Genomic DNA, 12,730 nt, shown 5'->3' with positions numbered 1-12,730 from the left:
TCAAAAGTCTTGAAAAATGAATATATATGTATATTAAATAGAAATTATTTAATTATACTAAAATTAACCCATGGCGGCTTGCTAATTCAAAAGGAAAGCTACAATATGAAAAATATGAACATTTAACTACACGTCATATTCGTGAAAAGCTTCAAGGAAAATAATAGGAACAGAGTAAGACTTCTTAGTGGTCATATCTCTATCATATTGGGTGTATTAAATTTAACATACAAATGTTATTTAAAGTTAAAAAGGAAATACTATTTTCTTAATCGAATTTTTTTCGAACTTGCTGATACTCTTAACTGCATTTTCTGTGAGGAATATGTTGACATGAATGGCGAACATTTCTGGAATTGTAACTGCCCATCAAGGGGCCCGCACTTCTTCGTATTTCAAGACGCACTCCACTCCTGGAGATAGTTCTTTTTTGTATAGAAATACAGGACTTGTTATGCTTAAGAAAGCAAATATGTTGTTGTTACTCATCCTCCTGGTGCAAGAAAGCCTACTCCAGGTCCAAAAGACCCCATCTCCTGAGAAAATCTTCTCCTGCACAACAACAGCTTCCTCCAGGAGGCTCCTAAACAATTAAGAAGGTGAGCAGGACTAGCGGGAAGGGAACAGGAATAAAGCAAATATAATTACGTTAGTTAAAAAAAAGTATAATTAGTCCCTTGACATACGATGACGTCTGGGAGACGTCATTTGTTTGTGTCAAAACAATAATTGACGTGTCTCAGACGTCTTCAACACAGAGATGACAACTTGCTCCGGACAGCAAATAAATATTTTAAAGTGGTAATTTAAGAATTGTGATTCTTGGTTTAATAAATTCTATTTAGTAGATTTTTATCCACCACTATTTCTAAACAATTCGTAGGCTTATATAATTCACCACTTTATAGTAGTTATGTCATGCTATACCTTTTAAAAAGCAAGCAAAAATAGTCAAATATTTGTAAAATTTAGTTTGTAGTTATTAACCGTTTTTTTTAATTACTTTGGCGTGTCCGGAGCAGTTGGCATCTCTGTCAGCATTCCATTGCGAGTTGTTGTTTACAACAAAGATCATTTATATATCAAGAAATTAATAGTTCCGCACAGTTTAGAATTTTAAAATGATATGCCATGGGGTTAAAGCTATATTTAAGTTTCTTTTGTTACATAAAAGAAACAAATCCGAAGCATCTGGCAAATTCAAAATTATTGCAAATTTCTTTTGGAAATTGCTGTATGAAACTGCCCTGACTTTGAACGGTAAACAAAGCGCCCGCTGATGTTACCAATCTCTACCGTTTCGTTCTTTTACAATTTTCATTTTGATTCATTTTTAGATTCTTTCATCCGGGACATTTTGATTCATTCTTCGAATTTTTCCTCGGGTACTATAACTATTTCATCAGATACAAATTAATTTCTTTTTATTTCTTATATAATTTCTTATTCCATACTGGTATCTCTTATTTTAATTCTAATCACTCGTGCTCTATTTATATATATATATATATTAAATTATCTGTATTTAAAACAATGTTATTCTTGAAACTTGAAATGCAAAATTGCTGTTGTATTATAAATATATACGATGCATTGTCTTTAATAATATTGCGTTCATTGATCTAAGGATGAGCGTGACAATAACAAATAATGTTCTTAATTCGCAAGAAAATATTTTCTTCGGTTCAAAAACGTAACCTTGAAACCTTCGTTAAAAAAAATTTTTTTATCGCGAAATAATAATAATAATAAAATAAAAAAATACTTTCTGAGAAAAAAAAAGTAAATTTTAAAGGTCAATGCGGGTGCATTATCTACTCATATCCATGCTGGTTTGAATAAACACACCAATTTCAGTTGTCAAAAAAAAAGAACATATCCTGTGTCATTACTTAATTACTTTTCTAATGGACCATTGTGACTCAAATTCCTGCATACATTTTCCCTGCTTCCCCCCCCCCCCAATGCTAAAGCAGTTTTTGTTTCTTCTTTCGAAGTCAAGTTTAATGTTAATATAAATACTAATTTCTCACAATCAAAATCCAGAAGAAAAAAAAGTTTACACTCATCGCGATAACGAGAAATATTCTTGTAAGTAGTTGAGGGAAAAAAAAAAGGCTGAGGAAGTTTCGGAATGTCTGAAACTACAATACTTCACGACATCAAATGGTTGGTTAGATAAATCTAAGCAAAAGCATCACAGTACTTATAAGACAATTGTGGCTAAGAAAAATAAGTAAATACGCAACGTATACTTTTTTTTTAGTTTTATACCCTCTGAATTAGAGTAATAAAGACTTTAATTAAGAGATAAGGCGTCTGTTCAGGAAAGTCGAAGTAATACCTCCCTTGGAAAAGGTACTACTGTATTTGTTTTTCTTAAAAACTAGCCATTCAATATCTTGTTTTCTTGAATAAACGTCCAGAAGTTGATTGATTGTAAATACACGGTTCCCAGTAGAACACTGAAGTCAAGCGTTACTGGCTACGGTCAGAATGCGTGTGGGTGATCACTTTGATCAGCCTGCATAGGGACCGAGGGTGCGTTGTATCAGTTTTTATTAAAATGTATTACCGTAAAATGCTCGACTTCGTGCACAGGCTAGCAAAGCAGGAGTGCCATCCCCTCTGCAGAGGATCAAAATTGTGATGGTATGTCTTCGGATCATCCTCAGGGTTGTTCCCCAGACCGCCGCCAATAGCCCATTGTGTAGCTCTATTCGAGTTAATAAAGTAACAACCTACCTACTTACCTCTTGAATAAACAAGGAAAGTTTGTAAATTAAAAATTTGAAAATTGACCAACAGAAATTATTCAAAACTCGAGCTTTTTGAAAACAAGTCATGTTTGAAACTTTTCCTGCCTATTTTAGTTGTTCGAAATACGATTAACATAATTTTTCCAAATTATCTTTCAAAATAGAAAATAACTTCCCGTACAGTAGCAGTGGAGTTAAATGCTATAAATTTAGATGCATTATAGTGATTTATCTTTTAAATGATAGAGAACTAAGTTAAACAGAAAATCTGCATGCATTGAAACTTGCTACACTATAAATTAATTCTAAATTATAATTAATTCTAATTTTGTTAGTTTTCTTAAAATATATAAAATATTTATGCATTCCTTAAGCCTCATATTTATTTTCCGATAATCAACTTTAGACAACGTTGATTAAATGTTAAAGCCCTTAAACGTCTGTTCTTTTATCAAAAAAATAAGTCATTTTTTAAAAACTTATTGCCTCAGCACCGATTTTCGAGCATTAGGGTCCAATTACCAACATTAATTAAGCACCACTGTCGTCAATAATAGTATTACGTTTTTTTTTACGCATCCGTTAAACGGATAAGTACCGGAGAAAAAAATATTATTTAATAATATTTTTTAAATAAACATAATTCCTTAAATTTAAGCTTATAATAATCAAGGAAATTGCTTCGTTTTGTCAGAATCAGTAAAAAGTTTACACTATTTATTTTTTGATAATCTTCTTTAAATATTTTTTTTATTATAAAGCTAACACTCAATAGAATTTCAGTTAAAAATATTTTATAATTATAAAGGATTAAACAATAATGGACATTTTTATTTTGCCTTGACTTTTTTCGTCCTTTTTAAATTCCTTTAAAGCTTAAGTATATAAAATCTTTTTAATGTATTTAAAAAGAAAGATAATATTAATATTTCGATTGTTATTATTTTTTTTAAAAATAATTTATTCATTAACCTTCTTAATGGCATATTCCAATTCGATAGAGTAAAGGATGTCTTTTAATTAAAAACTTAATATTTTTTATTAATATCTCAGATAAAGAAAAGAACTGAAAATTAAAAACACGCTTAAAATTTTATGCAATGACTTTTTATGTTTAGGATTTACGATAAGTAAAAAGCATAATAAACCTTAAATTACAATAAAACTCTTTTTATCCATTTCAGATTTCCCGGAACTTCGTTTACTGATAAAGCGACCATCAATATTATAATAAGTTTAATGCAAAACAAGATAATAATAAAACTAGTTTTAAATTATTTTACAAGTATACCGATTGTCACAAAAATGATTGATCATTTGAAAATTTATTTAAAGAATGTGAAGAAACTTTTTACTTTTGTGCCTTTTTCCGATGATGCATCTCGTGTTATATTTCTTATTTCGTTAATCCGGTTTTGAACCTCTGGAGGAAATCTATGTCGCTCTCTTCTCTCCTGAAATATTTTTTTATTTTTATTATTAAGCAAATTTCAACTCCCAGACTAAATTGGAGTACACTTAAAAACTGTTTTAAGCAAAACAGGAACTTAATTATCTTCCTAAAAATGAAAAACCGTGTTGATAGCCGTCTTCAGATTCATTATCCTTATTATTCTACCAGACAGAGCTTTTCAAACAATCAAAGAATTTTTCCTTTTTGCATTTTTTGAAATAAGTATTCTAATAATTTTCGAACTTTCGAAGAAGTTGCAGTAACCGGTTACAGTTGAGGCATAACAACAAAATTGTTTAATGTGTCTCTGTATTCTAATTTTCAGATTTTAATGACATCTTTCAAGAAACTATATTTTTCAACTTTGCCTCATCAAGAGCTCAAAAATTATTCATTTGATTTTCCGTTCGATTTTATGATATTATGGACTTTAAATTCCAATGTATTTTTTTCTTCTCTAACGGCAGGTACTGAACTTCCGTCCTTCACCTTGCCGGAAGTGTTGCTCATTTAACGTTACCCAGTGGGCTCCTGTGAACCTAAGTCACGGAGGCGAGCAACATTATCTACGCCACACTGCCACAAATACCCGTTCATAGGGTGGGCCACCTTCACACATCACACACAACAGAGGACAACACATAGAAAGAAACATCCATGCCCAGAGCGGGATTCGAATCCGCAGCCATTGTCTTCGCAGTCAAGCACGCTAACCGCTCGGCCACCTGGCCGGCAATTCCCATGTATGAAAATTGTAGCTTTTTGTGGCATGAGTATTCCGTAATTTTAAAAAAGTATATATTTCAGTAATTCCTTTTTTTTTCTTTTTTTTTTACTTTAAATATACTGACAACAATACCATTTTATTAAAAAATGTTCCACTAGTATCGGTAAGCAATATTTATGACTGTTAACTACGCTCTATGATCGATAAAGTATAAAACTTTAATGGCTTATTCTCCAACCAGATAATCAAAATTTTTAGTGATGCATAGCCTCAAAATGACGTCACGCAGACGATTGGTTAAGAATGGGGACTTAACTCTGACTCAACTTATCAATGAATCTGGTCAAATCATAGATTTGTTAGAACAATCGGAGCACTAATTATCTTCTAAATATATCAAAATTATTGATTTCTATATTTTCCCCCAGAAGTTTGTTAAAAAAATGAATAAATTGCTAGAGTAAATAACGCCAATCTATTGTTTATTCCTTTCAAATATTTCTTTAATATTGTCATGTTTATTTCTTCGTACGAAAATAGGGGGAAACCTCTTCAAGCGAAAACAATGTGATTCTTAATGGTTGTCAGAGAAGGGTTAAGCATTATTACACTAGTACGTGTCCGGAATGGGGTACGTGCCTCTCCGTGTCTTTCTCGAGAACTATCTGTAGATACGCTTCCTCTGTAATCATCTTGAGTGTGTCGTTTCCTTTGCTGATGCTTAAGTTCTTGACCTCGTAGTAATTCATCCGCGGAATGATCTCTCATCGGACTACCATCTTTTTTAGATACCTTCAATGAAGTTGCCACAGTTAGTGATAGAAAATGATTTCAATCAATTTGAATAAAATTGCTGAAGGGAGAACTATTTATGCAGATATATTTTGTTAGAAATTTATAATTAAAAAAAAAACTGTTTTTAAATTTTGCTCAATTTGCAATCCATTGCCGTTAAATGTTTTTATTTTATTTATTTTTGTATTGTTAGAACACAAAAATAAATAAAATAAAAATATTAAATTAAAAATAATCATTTAATTAAAAATTCTATTTCAAAGGCAGGAAAAGAACACTATGTTTTGAGAAAACGATACTTTAAATGTCAGGTTTTCAAAAAAGAATTATAATTTTCAATTTCAAAACTTTCCTTCGTCAATAAAATATTTCCTTTTTTTATTGATTATGTTATTTTTATTTTATCTAGTTCACGCAGAAAATAACATAGATACCTTCAAATAATATTCTCCCAGTTAAATAAGGAAACGATTTCTATCAATCTCATTTTTTTATTGACTATATATTATTTTTATTTTATCTAGTTCGTGCAGAAAATAAGATAGGTACCTTCAATAATATTCTCCCAGTTAAATAATAGGAAACGATTTCCATCAATTTGTTTATTCAAATTGATTTTAATCGTCTCAGAAAATGTCTCCCAAGAAAATTTTGCTTAAAATTTCATGTAAAAAATATAATAAAAGAAAACTCTTAGATTTCGCTGAAATTTACAATCTAAGTTTTTAAAATAATTTTTTGCTTCTAAATATCATAATTTGAATAATATTTTGAAGTGAGAAAAAAATTAACATTTTTTGATATAATGATTGAGTAAATCTCAGCTTTTCAGAATCGTTTTCATTTTTTAATTAGATGTATCAAAACACCTATTAAAGCTTATTTGGTTTGCAAATTATTTTTAACAGCAATGGACTAAAAGTTGCTTAAATTTTAAAAGCTCTTTTCAGCATATTCTTTTTAGGAAATATGAATCGAGAGTTTTGACATTATGAGACAACCACGCATAAAATTTGATATGTTTAATATTTATAAAATTACGTGTAAACGTTAATAGATTGTTGTTTTTTTAATTTAGTATTATTATTATTTTTTTTTTGTATTATAAATGAAGCAAATGAGATTTTAGATAAAAGAAATTGTTGCATAAATTTGAGAACTACCTTACTTCTCTACTTAAAGTATTATCATATCTTTATTGTTCTATTATATCCTTATTGTTCTATTATATCTAATTATAGTAATAACTTTAGTTCTTTATAGTAAAAATACTTTTGATTCAAGAAAAAGAATATTTTTATTTCAAAAGGAACTTTTTAAAATCCATACTTATTAACTAGCATAAATATATTTAAAATTATATCAAGTTTTGAATTATTCTTTCATATTTCCTAAGTCGAAAGAATGCTTTTATGTCAGATGAATTGGAAAAAAAAAAGAATGTACAAGATTTAAGGTGAGGCTACATATTGAAAAACACTATTGACCTAGAACTTTTTTATTCAAAGATGACGCAATTGTAACATTCTTTCCTCCTAGGTGCCCCCTTGCCTTTGTCCTACCCCACAATGAGAATCTTTTATTGTGGAATAAGAGAAGTGCTGTAAGTCTTTTTTTCGAACTTAACCACTTTTGCTCATCTTTTACAAAAACCAAATAGCTTTATAAAATAGCATGCTTATTTGAAATAAATGATAACTTTAATAGCTGCCCTTGGGTCCCATCTCTTGTTATTTGGATCCTGTTCTTGCTGGTTTAAGCTCCTCACTGTTTAAGCTCCGGAATTACTAATTTGTTGCCTTGTGCACTTTATTTTCAGATATTGGAATTATGAAGTTATAAGTAATGACTAATATTGTTAAAAACGCTCGTCGTTTTTTGTGCTCATTTAAATAAACAATGAAAATGCTGCCAAATTTTTGCGAGTTTTAGTTATTTTTAATTGCATTGTTATTAGTAGTTTTAAGAAAATTCATTGAAGCTTATTATATTGGAAGGAAAAAAAAATTACTCTGGCTTCGTATCGTCTTTCGCTAAGATCACTTCCACTTTTTCTTAATATATGCTTTTCAAAACTTGCAGTCTTCTTTATCTGAAAACGATGCATCATTTTTCGATTCATCATTACACAAACTTTTAAATAGAATATTTATAACCTCAATTTTTTCTTTAAACTTACTTCACTATATTTATAATGCTATCTTATGAATGCAAGAAAAAATAAAAGTGCTAAATATATTAAAATATTTTTGTTACAAATATTTTTGTTTTGCAAAAATATATTAAAATATTTTTGTTGTGAAATGAGGAAAAATACGAGAAAAATTGGTAAAAACAATCACGTTTACGAGTAATTGAAATTTTTTTTAAAAAAATCTCAGTATCAGTCGTATGTAATTCTTAGAGAAGCACAATAACACAAATTTATTATTTTTCTACAAAATAGTATTTTTTTTTTTTTTTTTTTTTTTTTTTTGTAAAATAAATAGTGTTTTTTTTCTGATTTACGTCAAATTCTAACAATGTATTGTTTTATTATTAATATTTTACGCCAAATATACGTCAATAATTAATCATTTTCAACATGACTGGATGTAATGTTATTAAGTTTTATTATTTATTAACATTCTTAACATTGTTTTAATTAATTAGAGGTGTTAAAAAAAATTTCTTGAACGCTTTCTATAAATTCGCGGTGTCAATATCGTTGGAGATTGTTTGAAAATCACTGCCCTTTGTAAGGTGAAATGTAATTAATTTGTAAATTTCTATTAAGTCAATTCTAACATTTCAATTTGCAAATAAACAAAAATATTTATTAATATCTGAACAATAATTTAAAAGCTTTATGCCAGATATCATTAAAATGACCGAAAGTTTGAAAAATCAATTAAAGAAAAACGGGAGGCGGAGGTGGAATTGTAAGCTTTGTTAAAGTTCATCAACCGAAAAACCTTTTAAGTGAGAAAAAAAACTATAATATCGTTTTCAAAATCATCATTCTTTGTAGCAACAATGTGACTCAATCTAAGAACCGAATTAACAGGCGACAGTGCAAATATTTCAATTGGAATTATTTGAAATACATAAGTAAACATTGTTTTATAATTTCTCTATCAGTAGCACCATCTTTTAAAAGCATAGTAACTAGTTTTGAAACTTGATAATAATTAATTTCTAGTTTTTTAAACAGAACGCAGCAGCAAACCCTACATTACCGGGTTCCCGTTTTTTAAATGGAATTTTCCGATTGTATGTCATTTTTGGGACAACAAACGTGTAAGTGTTTTTTTGATAAAATTAAAAATCAAATTTTTAATTTCGGCTCTAATGCATTTCGCATATTTTAAAGTCAATTACTATTTATTTTTAATAATTTTATAGATAATGACAAAGAAAACATATCGCTTTCTGAAATGTTTTTTATACCTACTCTAGACGGTCTAGTTGATCTTCCCTCGTAGATCTTACTGCTGCTACCAGCTTCAGGCTGAAAGAGAAAAAAAGAAGAAAAAAAATTCTAGTAAAAAAATATTTCACTGACTATTTTTATGCAAATGAAGACTAAATTGTTATTGTTTTTTTAATTGAAAATTGCTTTCACAATTTCTTTTTCAAAAAAATGGTTTAGTAAAATGTTTTTATAATGTTGTTTAATTTTTTTATGAAATGCAATTAATCATTATATAATAAATTATGTCAAATCAAGGGATCAAAAATAGTGGATTTTAAACATTAATTATTTTTCTTTCAGTTTTTTTATATTTGAAATTAAATATATTCAACACATAAAAATTTTTAAATCTTGTAACACAATTAAACATTTCCAACTAAATGCAGTTAAAAATATTTTAGGCCACAAAGATGGGAACAATTACGTTAACAACAGTTAATTCTGAACTCTATTGATATATTTAAGTTATTTACACTAAATATTTAATATATTTATATTTTCCAAAGCATTTAATCATATATTTATAAAAAAAATTTGCTGTAATTTTTGTTAATCACTGTTAGACAGGATTATCTAAATTTTTGTTATAAAACACTATTAGACACTCTAAATTTTTTAGTGAGAATGAAATTTTAACTTAATGGTTGTCAAATCAAAAAGTTTAGAAATATGTTAAGCTCCAAACTTTTGAATACTGCCCTTAAACATTGTCCGTATATTTTTAACTTGAAAAACAATAAATAAAAACTTTGTGAATAAGTTATTTTGTATATCATAGCTCGCATGATGCCTATAAAACGATGAAACAATTTTCTGATGGTTGAAAATATTTCAGATAAAACATTCAACTGCCAAATAGATTATATAACGGGGCCTATACCTTAAATTAGGTGAAATATTAAGCTACCTAGGTAGATTATAAACGAAACCTTTGTCAAGATGTATCTGAAGCATTTTGTTACATGATAAATTTATAATATGCAACCTTGTCAAGGTATAGAATATACATTTAGCTGTCTAATAGATTATGAAACAAAGCCTTTCCCAAGATTTAAATGAAACATTTAGCTATCTGGTAGATTATAAAAACATTTTTTTAATAATAAGCTGAATCTAGTCAACAACTCTGAAAGCATTTCCCAAAAACTATATACTCAATTTTTTTAATTAATTTTCTACATCGTTTAAAATTGTTTTACATGCATGACTTTTAAAGTTTTAAAATTAGAAGAAGAAAAAAGAAACCAATTAGATTTTTTATTCGATTCGAGGATCTTCTTTTTGGTTCTTATATGTGTTTGTGTTAATGTAATGCCTTTCCAAAAATATATATTTGGTCAGTTACATTCAGTGCGCAAAATTAAAAAACGAACCACCCTGAATAACTTTCGATCTAAATCGAATCTTCCCGTTCTAGGACTCAATCTCAACGGTTCGTGGAGGTAACTTCAAATATTCTATTTAATTTATGCAGACGATACATTATCGAAATTAGACGACATATTACAGATATGTTAGAGGATATATTACGAAATCAGATACAAGAATTTTTTCGTCTCTAAATAAACATGCCTTTTTTTCGATGAATTCGGATTTTTAACCCTCAAAATATAGGGGGCAACCGCAATCTGAAAAATATGGTCTCAATAGTTGGTCAGAAGAACGGAATATTTATTAAATTTTTTATTATACTTTTTTTTACATTTTTTATTATGTATAATAATAGTCGAAAGCATTTTTAATTGTAAGGTGCACAATTTTTTAAAATTTTTTTTTAAAAGAAAGTGATTTTATATGGCCAAATACATAACTTTAGTGAAATCGGTGGAATTGTTCCTGAGAAATCGGATTTTGAAAATATGACGTTTTCAAAATATCGTCTGCATTAATTAATTAGCATGATTGAGTCCCCGAAAGTATATTAGATAACGTATAAGATCCTATCATAAGATAAAAAGTTAATCAGGATGGATCCTTTTTTATTTTGCGCACTATACAACAATAATCAATATGCATACATCACTTTCTAAATACACAAATCAGATTATTTACACTGTACTCAAAGAGTGATGCATAGTGACTAAATAGAGACTAAAAAGAGTGACTAAAATAGAGACTTACTACAAATGATAAGACTGTTCCATGAGTAAAATCTTCTATTGAAGGTGGTTTTATAAGTCTGAACGTCTTCTTAAAAACTGTCTGCTTGAATGGCTTTCCCTGACGCTAGGATAATAAATAAATGAAACACAAAGCTTGCTAAACAATTACGAAATTTAATACTTTAAATTCACAAGTATTCTGTTTATAAATTAAGCTGCATTTACAATATTATACCTATATTTTTACTAATTTTAATTAATATTTTGTTTTATCAATTTATTTATCAATTTTTAAATTTCGATGTATGTTTTTCTTAAGCTTTTTAATGATTTTAACCATTAAAAATTAATGACTTTAAAATGAAATACAGTGGCACTAGGCAGAGATGAAAAAAAGATATTTCAGCTCTAGTGAACTCACACGGACGGACAACGGAATGGAAGAAAAGATGAAACACAATCGTGAAGACTTAGCTCTCTCTCTTTCTTTATTCCTGCTCAACGTTGTAACCATTCTTCAAACTAAAACTACTCCCATTAATTTGTTTTCTTCTGACTATCGGGGTCAGTTTATAATCACTGCCTTTTTATAGTCATTTTTATTCCAATGTTTTTATAAACATAGTGATGATAAAAAAAATATTTTTAAAAATCAGGCTTCAATCTTTGTGCGTGTCCCATATTTAATCAGTTTAAGAGAAGATAATAATTAAAATTTTAGAAATTCATTAAATATAAATGTTTTTTTAAGTAAACCAAATAGATTATACATACAAAATTTTTTAGGCTTTGGAAAATGTTTAAAGGAGGAGGTATTATAGAAAGGCGAATGCAAAGCTTTGTCAGATAAAAAACATCGTCAAAAATCCCTAGTGCGTACTAAGGTAAAATTCAATATTAGAACATTTATTTCCTATGAGCTGCACAATCAGTCTTCCCGATGAGCTGACCTAGTGCGTTCTCCAGAAGTGGTATCCCCTCTTTCAGGACCACCACAATAGGTGAGATACCGTTGGCCATGTTAATTTGGACGTCTAGTTTCTGCCACACTAGATGGCAGCACCGAGACTCTATTTGGTTGCTAAAGTGCACTAGGAATTTAATTTTGCCGGAAATGCCAAGAGCCAATAAGGCACTTCAGGGATCTTTTACATGCCGCATAATCATGCGACATGGCCGCTGAGGATTTTCTGTATCCGGTGCAAGCAATCAAACCAACTGCGCCACCCAGCCACTAGCCAATATTAGAACATAATTAAAGAGATTAGTGGAAGTATCTTCTAAATGATATTTTAATGAGTTTAGGAATATCAGCTTTAAAAAAATAATAGCAGCACCTGAAAGAAAACACTATTCTCTTAAAATTATTTAATGATCAGACCCGACAAAAATTTATGGAACCGTTAAGTTCTACCGCTTCATGCGACTGACCACACAACT

General features: G+C 28.9%; 1 protein-coding gene across 1 annotated transcript in view; it reads right to left on the bottom strand.

Moving 5' to 3' along the window:
- Window positions 1–12,730, bottom strand: part of LOC107456450 (uncharacterized) — a 54,991-nt gene that overhangs the window by 10,795 nt on the left and 31,466 nt on the right. Inside the window, exons 11-15 of the mRNA XM_043047026.3 lie at window positions 11,310–11,414; window positions 9,168–9,224; window positions 7,746–7,826; window positions 5,579–5,731; window positions 4,115–4,213 (exon numbers count right to left, since the gene is read on the bottom strand). Coding sequence (XP_042902960.2) covers window positions 4,115–4,213; window positions 5,579–5,731; window positions 7,746–7,826; window positions 9,168–9,224; window positions 11,310–11,414 — 495 coding nt within the window. The remainder of the gene's footprint in view (window positions 1–4,114; window positions 4,214–5,578; window positions 5,732–7,745; window positions 7,827–9,167; window positions 9,225–11,309; window positions 11,415–12,730) is intronic.

This window comes from Parasteatoda tepidariorum, chromosome 4 (assembly GCF_982258835.1).
Source record: "Parasteatoda tepidariorum strain Cologne lab strain chromosome 4, Ptep-v5.0, whole genome shotgun sequence".
In the NCBI taxonomy this organism is placed as follows: Eukaryota; Metazoa; Arthropoda; class Arachnida; order Araneae; family Theridiidae; genus Parasteatoda; species Parasteatoda tepidariorum.
This window is presented reverse-complemented; position numbering and strand designations above follow the sequence as displayed.